Source organism: Neopsephotus bourkii, unplaced genomic scaffold (assembly GCF_033783945.1).
Source record: "Neopsephotus bourkii isolate Nb327-2 ecotype Australia unplaced genomic scaffold, CSIRO-AGI_Nbou_v1 NB_1181, whole genome shotgun sequence".
NCBI lineage: Eukaryota > Metazoa > Chordata > Aves > Psittaciformes > Psittacidae > Neopsephotus > Neopsephotus bourkii.
The window spans coordinates 4,849,560-4,865,911 of NW_026901666.1; the positions used below are offsets into that span (position 1 = coordinate 4,849,560).

General features: G+C 35.8%; 1 protein-coding gene across 17 annotated transcripts in view; it reads right to left on the reverse strand.

Annotated features, from left to right (window-relative positions):
* Positions 1 to 2,466: 2,466 nt before the first annotated feature.
* Positions 2,467 to 16,352, reverse strand: part of BAZ2B (bromodomain adjacent to zinc finger domain 2B) — a 136,587-nt gene continuing 122,701 nt past the window's right edge. For 10 of the 17 annotated variants that reach the window (XM_061363833.1, XM_061363832.1, XM_061363830.1 and 7 more), the window contains 12 exons: positions 15,842 to 15,904; positions 14,655 to 14,799; positions 11,965 to 12,629; positions 11,149 to 11,425; positions 10,807 to 10,962; positions 10,212 to 10,372; positions 9,001 to 9,311; positions 8,479 to 8,614; positions 6,928 to 7,074; positions 5,600 to 5,859; positions 4,718 to 4,861; positions 2,467 to 3,943 (listed from right to left, as the gene is read on the reverse strand). In XM_061363833.1, coding sequence (XP_061219817.1) covers positions 3,790 to 3,943; positions 4,718 to 4,861; positions 5,600 to 5,859; positions 6,928 to 7,074; positions 8,479 to 8,614; positions 9,001 to 9,311; positions 10,212 to 10,372; positions 10,807 to 10,962; positions 11,149 to 11,425; positions 11,965 to 12,629; positions 14,655 to 14,799; positions 15,842 to 15,904 — 2,619 coding nt within the window. In that variant the 3' untranslated portion in view covers positions 2,467 to 3,789. The remainder of the gene's footprint in view (positions 3,944 to 4,717; positions 4,862 to 5,599; positions 5,860 to 6,927; positions 7,075 to 8,478; positions 8,615 to 9,000; positions 9,312 to 10,211; positions 10,373 to 10,806; positions 10,963 to 11,148; positions 11,426 to 11,964; positions 12,630 to 14,654; positions 14,800 to 15,841; positions 15,905 to 16,352) is intronic. The other 7 variants (XM_061363843.1, XM_061363842.1, XM_061363841.1 and 4 more) reach the window with 3 other exon arrangements.

The window sequence follows — 16,352 nt, forward strand, 5'->3', positions numbered from 1 at the left end:
ATCTGTACAATCTTGCATTCTGTTTTATAGGTGTTACATGACTGCTTGCTGTTTGATCCACTGGGTGATGACTGCCCATTAATTACTCTGAATCCTAGGTGATGGCTAGTACTCAGTCTATTTCATATGTGCTGTATTGATTTATAAATCTGTAAGATTAAACATTACTAAATAAAAACACTTCATTACTTTAAAAGAATTGTGTATCAGTTGTTAAGAGACTTACTGAATGGGACGGCAGACTTACTGAAAGGGAAGGTAGGCATTTGATCATGAGTACCACAAGCATAAACTGTGTGGACTGTGAATACCACACATATGCACTTAAAGACTGTTCAATAATATTGTACAGATGAGAAACCTGAAATTACTTGCTAAGTAAGACACTGTGACCAGAATCATGCCCAGGAATCTAGCTTCTATCATACCTAGTAATGGTGGCTAGTTCGGACAATACAAGAAATTTGTGTCATGAAAGATAAAACAATTTTTCTGAAAGTACATACCAGCTGTAAACATTTCTGGTTAACACTGGAAGTCTGAATTCAGGGTAGTTCAAGAAGAGTTACACAATCAAATAACATAATTGTGGTGTTCCTGATTTCAAATTTTAGCCCTCAGTTTGCTGGCATGTTTTGGGAACTAAAACATTCAGGTATGATACATGTTTGATAAAGTCTTGAGGCCACCCATTCAGCATATAAAATGACTGTTCCTCAGGTCTCTGTGCCCCATTCACAGTTTATAGAAGACCTCTGCCCTTCTAATTGTCATAGCTAAACTACCAAAATCATGTGAAAAGATTAAAGAAAAATCTTCAGACTTCTTTTAAAAGATATTTTGTCCAAGACACCTCAACTTCCGATTTTCTGCTGCTTTTATATCATCCGTATTTTTTTTCAAAGAGATGCCAATAGAAAAAAAGAGAACCCATACTCATAAACCAGAACACTCTTCATTAAGCACCATTAAGGGTACTAAAATAAAGTTTGGAAACTCATTAATGAATTCTCTACACTAAGACCTGCACACTTCATTCAGAGAGAAAGAAAGCACACTGGAAAACTTTTCCTCTAAGAAAACAGACAGAAACATCATCAGGAAAGAAAGTCAGCAAAGAAGAAGAGTTAAGCAAGCTTTTCTAGTGGTTAAGTGGTTAAATCCCTGCTCTTTTTGTTGGAGATTGCTGATGGCATGTGTATGATTCAAGCTTGCCATTCAAATATAGTAATCGCTGTAAATTTAGTTTTACTGAAATAGTAATGCAGGCATGCCTCTTACTGAAGAAAGCAATACATGGGTAATGTCAAGTTAAGAGGGGTGATGGCCTGCCTCACTGCTGCAGCTACAGTAGCTGTGATCACCTTAACTCTCCCAACTGTTCCACTGAGTTAGGATACAAGCTGAAAAAATGCAGCTATGTATGCAGTGTAGCTGGTAACGTTCTAACTTTTGTGAGAGCTAGTGCTAGCTCTAGTACGGCAGATAAAGCATTAACCAGTACAGAATCTGAGGGAGGAAAAAAAATAAAAATCAATTGTTTTGCATCAAAGAAATAGTTCTCCCAATAATCTAAGCATACTTTTAACACTCTTACAAAGCCTACCATCATCATATGCTCAAAACACTGATTAATCTTCACACCTCTGGAACATGTAGGCAAACCTTTTTATTGAAGTCTTCAGAAAAAGGAAAGGCGTGAAGCAGTCAGTGGTGGAGCTAATGTTAGAATGCAAGACTGCCTGACAGCCAAATGCGAATTGTTTTACTCTAGGCAGCACAAATTATTCAGCAGGACTTTAGAAAATAAAAGTATTATTTAACCAGGTGTTCTGGGGAGAGCAACGGAAACAAGTTTTTTACTAGAAACCAAACACTGACTTCCTTCTCAGCAGAGACAAGAAGCGTAACAGCAAGAGCATATATAAAACAAGGTTTAAAAACTCTAGTTTAAAAACAAAAAACACCTCCATACCCAGAACTCCGAAACATTACTTGGGGAGGGAGTTATAGGCATTGGGGTTCCACAGTATTCATTTGTAATTTTATTTTCTTCAGTCACAGCAAGAATTATGACTTACACCCTTCTGGAGACAACAAAAAAAAAAAAAATAGGGCAAAACCTTTACATGGTCAGTGCTTTTAAGAAACATTACATGTGGCATGCGTTTACATTATCATGGGCACTCAGACTGTAACAGTGAACAGGACTGGTAGAAACTGGTCAAATGCTAGGCAGCCCAAGTACACCTGAAGGCCACAGCTAATGTTATTTACGCTCATTCTAACAGGCAGTTGAACTGCACTCTAACTGCTTGGCATTGCTTCTTTTAGAATTACCATTAAAGGGCCAGGAGAATTAGAAGTATCATAATAAGAACTGAATGTTAAATGCAAGGCTTCCAAGATATCATTTTAAAAATTCCTGTATATACAGGATCTGAAGTATTAAAATCGCCAAGAAAATCTGGTTTGCAAAACAGTCTTTTATTGTATCCGTGCCACACATACTAGTGAAAAATAACACTCCTAAAAAAGGAAAAGAAAAAGAATGCTACCTTTCCACAACATTTCTTTAAATAAAACTTCAAGTACTCTTACATTAGTACAAAAAAAAAAAATAATCTGATCTATCTGCCCAACAGGCCACCACAACACACAGTAGATAAAACACAGTGGTTACAAATGTCTTTTTCGTTATTTTCTGTGGCAAGGCAAATGGAGGGAAATGTTTCTATGAAAAAATACTGTGTGCGTAGGAAATCGTCACAATTTTATTCCACATGGATACAAATGATTATACTTGAATTTGAGGCCGTGGTGGCTTGAAATCATATAACAAAATAGAAAAATGGAAAACTAATATCCCCTACACCCTGTTTTGAAGGCAGGCACTACCAAGATTAAGGAGACTCCACAGTGTTGGTAGAGGATAATTACTGTACAACCCATATAGCTATAATTACCTTAAGACTAAAATAAAATGCTACCGTCTTCCTAAGGCATAAACAATAATGTCTGCAAACAATATGTACACATCATACATATTTAAAACAAGACTTAATATAAACAATAATGAACAGTATATACATGTCTCAATTTTTCTTCACTGTCTTGAAATACAATTTAACTACACAAGTGATGCAGCAACATATATATAAATGTACTTGTAACTCTACAGTAAAGTTTAATTTTTAGTGCTTTTACAGCACATCAGTGTAAACAGTTTTACTTGGCTTTGTTTTATATTTTAAAACATTCCTTGTTGTATTTTCAAGATTTAAAGCAATTTTCTAGTTCTTCCTTTTCACAGAAAACGAAGATTCTGAATGCTGTATAATCATAAATAATTCATAAAATTAAATACATTCACTAAAAAATAAACTACAAAGTAAAAAAATGAAAAATAGATATTTATTGAAAGGGAAAAGAACCATTTCCCCTAGTAGAGCTCTGGTGGTTGAATATTCAGTGCGTTTTGATATATTTTAAATTGCTATTGCACTATAACACCCCTTTCTTTGAAATTCTTTGGGTGTGCTTCCCTGTTCTACCTAAATTAGTTTGTTAAAACACACAAACCAATAACCAAGGGGCCATGGTTGCTGTAGGAGTGAAGCCTTTAGAACTAGTATCACAACTGTGATATTTTAAAGGAAAAAAACAGTCATTAGTTATGCATGTGCCTTGCACTTTCATGTAAATACAGTTCACATTGCTGGTCTCATCAGTCCTCATTTAATGACAAAAAAACAATAGGGAAAAGAAGAAGAAAAAGTTCTGGTAACTTCAGCTCACTTTGAAAATCTCTGTCCATTTTTTTTCAAAATACTTCCTCATGTTGTGGCCAGCCCTGCCTATGTCAGAATCATCTTCATTAAAGGTTTCACAGTTGTCAAAAACAAGCCTGACGTCTAGCGAAAATGCTTCAAGATTAGGGTACCTGAAAGAAGAAAAAGGTGAATGATTTCTGGAACACTGAGAATCAAAAGGAAAAAACACTGTAACTACTTGAGAATGAACTACCTTAACATCAGCGAATTTACAGCCAGCCACAAAATATTCAATGAATGCTTTACATGCTAAAGTTTTTAAATTCTAATTTAAGTTTTAACAGGAACTATCCTACAGAACTTGCTTTGTGTGGAGCTGACAGACACTGAAGTGGGTCAGTCTTGACAATCAAGGACAGAATTTTCTATGGTGGCAGGCTGTTGTTAAAGCACAGGGATGTAACAAGGAGGAAAGGGAAACAGAGGCATATAGTGTCTTTTTCAGAAAGTTGTGCAGTCTAATTCTAGGACTATAAAATGATTAACCACCATTACTGGAATGTTACCCGGCCTCTCACAACTAATCAACTCCCCAGCTACATTATTTACAGGGACTCCATCAGATTAAAGCCCACACAGTTGGTTCTTGCTTATATGTAATAACACTGAGATGTCTCCATGAGACAGGATGAGGAAGTTTTTCCCGCTGATTGATTTTGTGCATTTAACCTGTCAACTTTATTGTTCTGCAATCAGTTCCACAGGTTCTCCCTCCTCACATGCTATTTCACTTAGATACGAAGTTTTATTTTGACTGTAAAAGTAATCATAGAAGTGCCAGAGCAGGCAGGCAAAAAAAGTTTAACTCATTTTGAAAAAAAGAGTATTTCAATGTTTAAATATTCTTTTAAATGTAAAGTAAAATTTACAGCAGGTTTACTTACTGTCCACTACTTAGTTTGTCTCTAATGGTGGAAAAGTCCATAGGCTTTTTAATAACTTTCTTATAACCAGGAACCAGTTTCAAGTTTACAGGAAGTAAGAAAGGCCAGGCATCTTCATGAGTTTCCAATTCCGAGAGAATCATGCTGAATAAAATAAGGTTTCAAATCAGTATCTGAAGTTATTCACGTATTTACAGAGGTTTTTCACTGTTCCATAAATTCATGAACCTATCCACTTTATAAAAGGAAAGCACTTTGTTCTGTGCCCTGTGTAAGGCTGAGAACAGACAGACAACTGAGTATCTAAAATAGCATTAAGTTCTCACCAGGCAACCCACATAAGATGAAATTCTCAGCATTCTAAAAGAAAAATTTGGCCCTGCAAATTGGATACTTTGAACCTCAGTGTAAACCATTTGCAAACCAGTAAAACTAGGTTTACTGGGTTTCCAGTAAAATACTGGGATAAAATAATTTTCAGTGAAAAATACTGGCTTCCCAAAACTATGATAAGGCTAAAATGTGCCACTTTTGAATGACCAGCAATACTACAAAGGAAGATGCATTCCTATTGCTATGTCTTCCTCTGAAATTCAGTGCCTTTTGAACATGGCATATAATCATGACTTGAATGCTGTCAGTGCTACCAAGTTTCACAGACTACATTCTAACATTTGGTACATTGCCTCTTCGGCTTCATTACCAAATACAGCAATTATTCCCATCATGCACACATTAATCCATTATATAGACACACAAATTATCACAGTCTGTATGGATACACAACAAAGAATAAGTTCCTGTTCCCCAGAACACAGACAAAAAGAATCAGGCACTACTTACTTCAACAACACTTACTCAAGTTTAGAATTTTTACTTTACCTGCATATAGCCAGGTCCTTGGAGTCATCTCTTTTAGCTTTCTTAATAGCAGTGAAATTTTCTTGCTTTAATTGGCTTACAGAAACATTTTCATCTATTTTTCTTTTTTTAGGTTCTGTTTTTCCTCTTTTTAAGGAGGCGCTTGTAGTTGCTGTGTCTTCATCCTCTGTATCTCCTGCTAATTTCCTGCTTCTCTTTTGTTCATTGCTTTTTTTCCCTTTGATTTGAAGTTTTTTTATTTTAAGAGTCTGACCACTTGCCTGCAATAGAGAGAACTGAAATAAGCAATAACCAAGAAATTACAGAAATATGTTATTACTGATAGACAGCAATGAAGATCAGAGAAAAACAGAAGCACCAAACCAACTGAAATATTTAATATCAGAGACTTCACTTTTTGCTCTTCTCTAAAGGCAAGTAATGGTGCTTTAGGCACTGACCTTCAGACTGGTAAAAAAGCATCTCCTAACAAACCAGGCTGGCACAGTTTTAGAGAAATGTTTATCTGTTCCTAAAAGACTGATATAACCACAGCTGTATTATTTGCAAGATACAGAAAATTGGAAAAGAGCTTTTTGAAAGTCTTGGATGGAATCAACTGATATAGAAAGTTTGATATTGAAGATCCAGACAGCTTGGCTACAAGACAACTACAAACATAACCTGAGTATGACAACAGAAGAAACGGGGAAAAGGAACATTATTTAATAAAGAACCACATCTAGGCAGTAAAATGAAACTAAAGGATACATTTAAAATGAAATTACGATTATGGGTATTGACTGCATCATAACACAGCACAGTGAAGTAATTTTTCTACTTGTTAGAATAGGAACTCTGCGGCATGTCAAGTCAAGCACGTGATGCCACTGAAAAGACTCACTGCCAATCAAAGAATGAAAATATAGAAAAAAAACTCATGAAGAAAGAACAGCAGCATCAAAAGCACTAAACTCTGCCTGTGCTACTACGACAACATTAGATAGCTTGAACAATTTTTAAACTGTAACATTTTACATTCTCCTATCAAAATACTCTTTAAAGTTGTCTAAACCTGTATTTTTACACTGTATTTTTCCAGGTTAAGAATATGCAGATTTCACTACCTACTGTAAACCACTGCAACACAATTCCTTTATTTCACAAATGTCATCAGTAATTTTTTTAAGCATTTGGCACTGACGGTGATTAGCACCCAAGCTGAATTAAACTATTAATCTCTATTTAACGGCAGCCCAACATAAAACACATTTTCACTGAAAAAAGCACTGGTAGGCCTATAACTACCATTTACACAAAGGTTATTTCACCTTTATGGTTAGTATTACCTTTGCTATGCACGCAGGACAGAACCAGTCACCATCCGGTATGGTAGTTATCTTGGGTCTGTGGCAATAGGTGTGACAGCCTTTATCACAACCATCACAAAGGAGCAGCAGTTCCTCATTATCTCCCTTTCGACAAATTTGGCAGTACTATATAATACATTAAAAATAGCTTTAATTCAGTTTTTCACTCTCAAAATTATTTTCATTTTAGCAGTCTGCTAATGATCACATTTGTAAAAGAATATATGTAAGGAACTAATCTAAAGGCTACATTTGGGAACACATCTGAATATTGTATATGCAATATACAAGTTGCTATTTCATAAAAATAATTTGTATTTCATGACAGCATTTTAAAATAATAATCAGTACGGATCTTATCCAAAGGCCACCATGAACAAATTCCAAAAGGCAAAATAAATGGTCCTAGCACTTCCCAGAATTCACACTAATTTAAAAATATCTTATGACTTACTGATTTTCTTAAATACCTTGTGCTATTTTGATACTCTTCTATATCTGGATTTCTTTTTCAGGAACTTAAAGATCTCCATGTGTTTTCACCAAATATTTACATTTAATTTGTAATTAAATGCACAGAACATTTCATTCAAATTGAGCATGACACTGTACATTTTTTCTGGATAACAGAATACTACCTTGAAACATTTAAATACCTTTTCAGTTGCTCCTACGAAATTCATAAACTTTTTGCTCTAAAGACAGAGCTTTAAACTCAGAGCTACATAAACTCAAATGTACAGCCTTAGGCTACAGTTTTTATTAAAAACATCCTTGAATTTTCCAGACGTAATTAGAAACTGTATAGGATTGGCAGAAATTAAAAAATTAGGGAAAAGACCACTAATGGAAGAATCATTTTAGCAACCCTGTACGTAGCACTGGCCATTCTTAACCATGTCAGAATCACTACTGCTGTAGTAAAATTTTTGTTTTCAGAAATTTGAGATTCAGAGGTCCATGAAAATTCTGATACATGCATTTTGCATTCCTTCTATGTACATACAGTTAACACAGATCTACATGTGAAGTGTACTAGGAAACAGGTATTTCAGCCTATTTGCCCAGTTTGTATGTTCAGTTGCAAGAAGTGCGCATGCAAAGAAGCCACACATTTGGAACATCTCAACTTTCTGAAAAATTAAGTCCTTAACTGGGGTATGTGATGCTGAACCTCCATAAAGTTTATGTCACAGATGAGATCAGAAATATTCCATCAGATAGAGCCAGATATGACTCTTTTTTTACGTAAATATTAACAACAGAGTAATTACCGTCTTAAATAAAGTAACCAGTTACAGGGCTTTTTATCTTAAAAAGGCCAAGATGCTGAATTTGCTAAGCAAGAGACAATTTTTTCCATTAGGCTTACATTTTTCTATGCACAATGTAGTTAAACTGTATTAAGCTTTACGACAGTAATAAGAAATGCATTAACAACTATGGTATCTTAATGCCTGAAGAAGGAAAGCAGGATACAGCAAAAATAGTTCAGTTACAGTATTATTTTTTTTAATTAAAAACACTTACAACTTTCATAATAGATTTTTCCCATGCTATTGATTTCTGTAGCTGCTGAATGCACAGAGCTACCTGTGCAGCACTGCGTGCTTCTGATAATGCCCTTCTCCATACTCTTAGCCCTGGAGCAATATCCTCTTCAGTTCTGCATTGAAATACACAGTAATTAAGTAGGTCACATCCGTGTTTGCTTATGTTTAAATGTGGAACAATCATTATCACATTGAAAGCCAAGCAATGACAAAACATACACAGCCAATAAGTATAAGGTTTAAGCAACTAAATTTCATGTAGTGCACAGACTGTGGCTACGTGCCTCAAAGCTTAGTCACAACCAGTTAAATGTAAGATAACTTTGCGAGATTATCAACAAACGTAACAAAAAATATCTTTACAAAGCACCATGCAGAATAACATGATCCATACGGATCACAGACATACAAGAAAGTACATAGATAACAGGCAATAAGAAAATAGGCTCCAATTAGCAAAGAAGCACAATAATTTTTCAAGTTAATCTCAATAACCTACCCGTCACCATCACCACTAATGGATGGTGCAGGAGCAGGGACAGTAACTGTGCCCACATTATCCAGTTTGATCTGAATGGTGGTACTTAAGGGGCTCTTCAGATACCTTCGCTCTATGTTCCGCTCCAAGTCAGCAAGCCTGGTTACAGCTATATCTAGAGGGTTGTCACTCTTCCGCTCTAGAGAGCTTGTACTGCTTTCTCCGCCTCCAGCACAATCTCCATCGTGCTTCTTGTGCAATCTAGTAATTGACTTATGTTCACGATATACCAAGTCGTCTCTCTCTGATGCAGGTTCAGGACACAGCCAACCCTATGTTAATAGAAAGGTTTGTGCATTTATTGGTTGCTGTTAACTTTGTGTGTAAACAGAGGAACTGGTTTATGGAATCAAACTAAGTAACTGAAGCGCTGTTTCCAGTAGATCTTGGTTACTTGTAATCCATCTGTAGAGACAGTTTCCAAAATATCCAGAGAACTAAAATAATTAATCAAAAAAATACAAGCATTACCAGACTTTCTGAAGGAACCTTTCTGCAACAGTCTGCATTTTTTATGTCCTTTTGAAGTATCCTGTTCTACTGGTCAAAACATCAGAATAGGTCTATCTGTACAACAGGCTCAAGAAACAGTATCAATTGGTCACAGAAATAACACCCACCCCTGGAACACACTGGATCCCAGATACTACTACATCTGTACTATGCATAAATACATGCAATTTGGTATCCTTACACCACCAAAAAATTCCAAATCATAATGACAGCCAATGAATTCCTAACTTTTTCACACTCACAACCATCCCATGTTCTCCGTGACTTTATAGTACTCAAGGAAGGCTTTTCTGAAAACATTAACAGCAACAATCATGCAAGACAGGCAGAAATGTGGTAAACCTATCATTAAGCACTATAATTAAGCAATCCACATGCAAGAAAATCTTAGCATTCACAGGTTAACAAAACGTGCTGGGAACTGCACACTGTACAAGAACTCTCCAGGAACTGCCATTCTGAGCATCTTCAGCTGAAGATTTAAGCGCAGTAAAAATGTTTCAAAGACAAACATCCATGATACTGCTGCAGTATATTCGGTTTATTTGCAGACAAGTAGAGATGAAATAAGAAGACACTTACCACCAGCAAGAGGACTGCTACTATCTACTTTAAATTCTTACCACTTAAAGAGACATTTTACTAAAAGTTGGTTTTACCTTAACTTGTAAACTAGCTGATGCAACTCTCCTCTCTAGATCTTCCACCTGCTGAAGAATAGCAAGATCCATCTCCATTGCTTGTTCTTCTACTGACCAGTTTTCCACAACGTCTCGAGTTACCTGGTTATCTTCGTTTTCATTGATATCAATAATTGCAACTGTATTTGAGAATCACATCATTTTTATTAGCATTATGACTTCTCAGAGTAAATTCAAACTGATTTTCCTGTCACTCCAGTCAAATGCTGAAGAACTCTTGTAAAAGTGTACTACTCTTAAGATACCAAATACGGATAACAAATTCTGCAAGTTTTCAAACTCGAAACTTAAAGGCAAGAAGGGGAAGGAGAGGCTGCACTTACAGAGATGGAAAGAGCTTAAAGAAGTTAATGGCGCTTCTGCCACTAACGCGATTTATATTAAACAGGATTTCTCCATTTCTGTAACCTTCTGGAACAAGGCTGGTAAAAAAGTAGCTACAGACAATGAGACCTCTATCTTTCTTCTCCAGCCGCTACTCTATGTATCTCCAAGAGCTCTATGCCAGTTGTCTTATGCCCCAACACGTGTAACATAAATATCAGTTACATACCATCCTTATTTTTGATGCAGGCCAGAGTGATATAATCCATGTGTTTCTGTATTTGCTTTTGTAAGGCCTTTTCTCTTATTCCCCTGAGATGCAGCACTTTAAGCAAAGATTTTAGGTCCTCCGGATCAGTAATCCTCCACCACCCATACTGCATTTCTAAATCAAGACAAGCATATACATTGGAGGCATTTCTTATGTGATCACACACAAGCAGATTAGAGAAATCAATCACCCAGCCAAACTCAATAGGCAAATTATTAAAAAAAAAAATAAATTGAATTGTAACATTGTAGTGGCACTGTAGAGATTACATGTAATTCCATCTCACTGTTGTGTACTTACCTTCTGGTATAGGTTTTGGGTTAGGATAATCTACTGGCTTGGCTACTTCAGTTGTCATAGAAGGGGCAGAAGCTATTTTTTCAGTCTGTAGTGCTGGTGATTCACTTTTACTTGCAGGAACACTAGATGCCAAGAATGAGTTACCATTCACTTCTGATAATCCTAACCCTGATCCCAGAGCAGGTAAAGGAGATGGAAATGGAACATTTGAAGTAAGAACTCCTGTAGGCCATCCACAAAACTGAAGTCCCATCATAGGCAGTCCAGTCTTCACCTGCTATATAGAATATGTTGTTAACACAATCACAACAACCATTATTATTACCAAGAAAGCTGAATTGTGATTAGGATGCTCTATGTTTAACAATAATCAAAACATAAAGGAAGCTGTTACACAGTACTTTGATTAGTTTAATAAAAACTAATGTAATGCTAATGTATAATACTTTTTATGGTCCTGTTAACTATTAAAAAATAGCAGCTTTTAAAGGCAGGGTGTGATGTGTCACATTTCTGAAAAGTAGTTTGCTTTTGATTTAATACCAGTTGCCAACCTCCTAAAAGGAAAATTAGATAACTGAACCACAAATACAAAATACCATACACTGGCTCACCTAGTTTTACCTATTGTAATCTTTTTTTAATCAAAAAACATACAGTATTGTAAAACTTCTGTAACATGGAATTAGGTATTAGAAGAAAAAAGAAAGTAAAATAAAATTATAGCACTTCTGTGAAGTGATTTGTCTAAACAGAAATTCCGCCCAAATAAGCATAGCAAATTCAAACTGTTCAAAAACGTATTTATTTCCTTACCTGCAGTGGTGACAATGCAAAAGGACTTAATCCCATTGGACTCTGTGCAGAAGTTGAGCCCAGAAGAGGTGATGGAACAGGTGAAGGTGACTTTGATGGTGGATGTGACTGAGGAGTAACCGAAGTTGTAGTAGCCAGTGTATCTACATGAGTAACTGATATATCATCACAGGGTGTTCTCGGTAAAAGGCTGAACCACTGTCTGCTCTTTTCAGTAAGAGTCTTTAACAACTGATCATTTGGAATTAGTGGAGAACCATAGAACTTTCCTGTCCCACTTGCATTAGGACTGAAAAGATTATTAGAATCAGACTTCTCAATGGTGCTTTGTGATATAGTAGGCTGAAGACTGCAGAGAGAGTTCTTTGAGTTACCTGGATAAGATAATGTGCAGCCATTTGCTGCACTGCCATTAGGTTTAGGGGACATAATGTCAGATTCAGGTGGCATTTTTGCTACCTCTAACAGTTTGCTTAGTTTTGAAAAAGACCCAGGCTTCTGTAAAAACAGATTAGTGTTGTCCTTCTCTTTCAGATCTTCCTTTTGCTCACAGTGAATTGTATTCAAAGAGTGTAATTTTTCTTCTGCCTCAAATTCTTCTTCCTTGATATGCAGGCTTTCCTCCTTTTTTAGCTTCTCTTTTTCCTTTGCAATTTCTTCTGGGCCTAAAAATGTGCAAGAAACACAGATGAAATATAACAGACCAACTAATTTAGACCATTTTTATTACAATCATTAAAGAATTACTTCATTTTTGCCTCAACACATGCTAGATCCATTATATCCTTTTTTTTTGGTCACCTTCCTTAACCTGCTGGCCATGCTGCTGGTGATGCAGCCCAGGACACGGTTGGCTTTCTGGCTGCAAGCACACACATTGGCAGGTCATGGTGAGCTTCTCATCGACCAAAACCCCAAGTCCTACTCCTCTGGGCTGCTCTCAATCCATTCTCTGCCCAGCCTGTATTTGTGCTAGGGATCATCCTGACCCAGGTGCTGGACCTTGCACTTGGCCTTGTTGAACTTCCGTGACGTTCACACTAGCCCACCTCTCAAGCCTTTCAAGGTCCCTTTGGACAGCCTAGACCAGCTTCCATTAAAACTTCAGAATGTGTCCACAACTGTGGCATATGTCAAGATAGAAACAATTTGAGTATCAGCACATGAACCAAAATGACTACAAGACGAGGGAAGGAGAAGTATTTTTTTAGATGGACAGATCATCCAACATTTTATATCTCACAAGTCCAATGTTTACATAAAGAATTTAGGAGTGGATAAACTGTAGAAAGGCAAACTAGGAGCTGAGGGGAAGAGGGAGTTAGCTGAGAACTTAAGAGTATGTCCATTCTGTTATTCAGGGAAATTAAGCTTTCATTAAAACAATACATTAAAAAATATGGGTTTGCACAACAGTTTTTGGCTAAAACTTCTGTGTGTTCTTTTGTTTTTACTGTCTTAAGACAGAGTTGTATTTCAAAGATTTTTCTTTGTGTACAATTTCTGAAGCATTTGGGGATTCATCTGCTTGAAACATAATAAATAAAAAGTGAACAAAAGGAAGGCAAGCAGCACAGCATATAACAATTTACCTTCTGTATCCAACTATTCATGTGCAGAACAGTTCATAACATACAGCACAAAATAATGCAGAACAAAAGACAAATTAATTTTTATGTTGCCCATTTTTGAAAGATAACTTGAAAATCAAGATTAGGTCTAGGCAAAGTTCTAAGGCTTACTTTGAAGGGGCCAAAACAGGGCTCAGATTTCATTCCATTCTGTAATGTTAATTATTTTAGTTAAATAGCTGTCTAGAATATGCAATGCTCATGAGATTACGCTATTCTGATGCATATCAGATTTTTTTTTTTTTGTTATTCTGATGAAATTCTAAGAGTAATGGAGCTTTCCTTCATTGATATCAGAATTAGAAAGGATTTTTTTGTGACCAAATGCATGGTTATGTTTAAAAATGCTAATACCTACTAAAAGGTCAGATTAATACATATTTTATGCATCTATCCAATTTAAAGTGTGTGAAAAAGTTCAATAACAGTTATTATACAACTGTCACAACCACAAAATTACATATTAATTTTAGAAAAAAAAACACCAACAAAAAAACAACAAACCTTGAAAGAAAGATCACTTGGTAAAATAAAGAGATTAAACCATACTGTTTATTAGAAAACACAGTACTCCAATGAGTGAAAATAATTTTTGTATTTTTTTCTAGACATGTATCAAATTTTTAAGCACACAATAGGCTGTATGTTTGCACAAAATACCACAATTGAAGATAAAAAGGTTTGGGGGTTCTTGCATTCTATGGTCATCACAGTTTTCATATGCATAGTTCACCACCACAAGGAAATTTGAATAGTTCAGAAAGAGCCAAAAAAGATCACATGTTGATAAAAATTAAAAAGCATAACATACAGAACTGTAACAGCTGAAAACTTCCAAGATATTAATCTTCAATTTGAAAGGTATTAGCTGATGTTTCATAATCAGAAAGAGCAGTGAGCACCACATGTATAGACAGGCCTACTGACAGCAGCCTGTTTAGCCTCTGGCTGAAGGTGAAGCCTAAGACCTTGCTACACAAAATTACAGCCTACACAGATGCACAGGAACATCCTGGCAAAGTATGCCCCGATGTGATATTATCCCACTATGCTTCTTACCTTCACCACTTTCCATGCCTTCTACAAAAATACCACCACACTGGGGCAGAATCCAGTATCGGCGCCTGTAGCGATCTTGACCAAACATCATTGAACGCAAACAGTGCGAAGCTTCAAATAACTTCTTTCTGTACTGGCTTTGTTGCTGTTTTGAAAAAGGTAAACTATTATAATTCAATGGCGGGAGAAGGGAAATTGGTATAACAGAAAACATGTCCTGGCTGCCAGACTGAACAGAAGTTCATGAGTCACATGATGAAGCTCTCTTAAGAGATATTTTCTCTCTGTGTTATGTGAGTAAACACAGAATTTACAAGAGTAAAAGGATCAAAGATTTCACTGCACAAGAAGCACTGAAATCTTCTCAATTATACAATAACAGCAAATGGTACACAGAGCACTGAAGACAGCTGACACTGCAGCTTCCGATGGGAAACTAGTGAGATAATTTTAACTGGTTCATCAAAGAGTGAGAACAATAATGTCTGAAAATAAATTCTGTATTCAAACACAAACAGTTCTCTGAAGGGGGCCAACAAGAATTTCAGTTTGTTTACTCAATTCTTGCTCTGCTAAATTGACACTGCTGGAAGTCAGGTCTAAGTCTGAATTGTTAATTGTGAAATTAATTGTGAATAAATTGTGAATAAATGTGAAAAAAAACAGGAAACAAAGTCTTAAATGACAAATTTTCTAGTAAGAGGAGTAAAAGCATGGGCCATGAGTACCCCATCTACTACATTCTCTTTCTATCTCATTTACATTTCTCTTCCTATTGCAGTTTCTTCTTGGCTTGGAACATGGTTGCAGTAGTTAGCTAACTGTAGGAGGGAATGAGAACTGCAATCATTTGTATAACAGAAGTCGTTGCTTCTAGTACACAAAATTTACCATCACTTTCTAAGATCAACAAATAAAAGTACATCAATTAGGTCTGAATAAAAATTACATACTTTTTATTCTGAGTTGTGCAAATACATTATCAAGAGATTTCTAATTGTCTTTTGAGTCTTAACAACCTAGTGCCAGTAGACAAAATTCACAATTCAGTAGCATTATTCATATTTTCATGAAACAAAAGCTGACCCTTATTTCAATTAAGTTGGAGCATTGAAAATTACTGATAACATTCTAACTCATGACACCCAGTGATCAAAGCCATAGTGTAAAGACAAATGACCCCTCACCTTTGCCAGTTTTTCAATCTGCTTCTCTAGTTCTTCAACACTTGCTGTCTGGTCCCCATCATCCTGTAAGCATCAAATATATTGTCACGCCAAATTTATTTCAGGATAAAATCACACTGCCACGTCTTACTAATATTACAGTTAAAAATGTAACAGAAAATGAGAGGTAAATTCTAAGGGTAAAAAACTTCAAATTTTGTACTTCTTCAATATATTTGACTAGGATCAACATAACTGAAAAAAGATATATCCTGAATCTTTCCAAACCATCCCAGATGCATACAAAGGAGAAAGCCTGTGGTCAAATGTTCACCTGAAAACATTCTTTTTCTGGAAGAAATAATTCAGTTTCTGCATTAACACTCAGGACTACCAAATCTAATCTTTGATTTCTAGGCAGCTTTTTGGATATTCAAATTAATTTGTACATGGTCTTCATGCATGAAATAACAGAATCTGTTAAAACTTTATTAGTCTTTGTTCATTTTATTCCAATGTCTACAAGAAACTG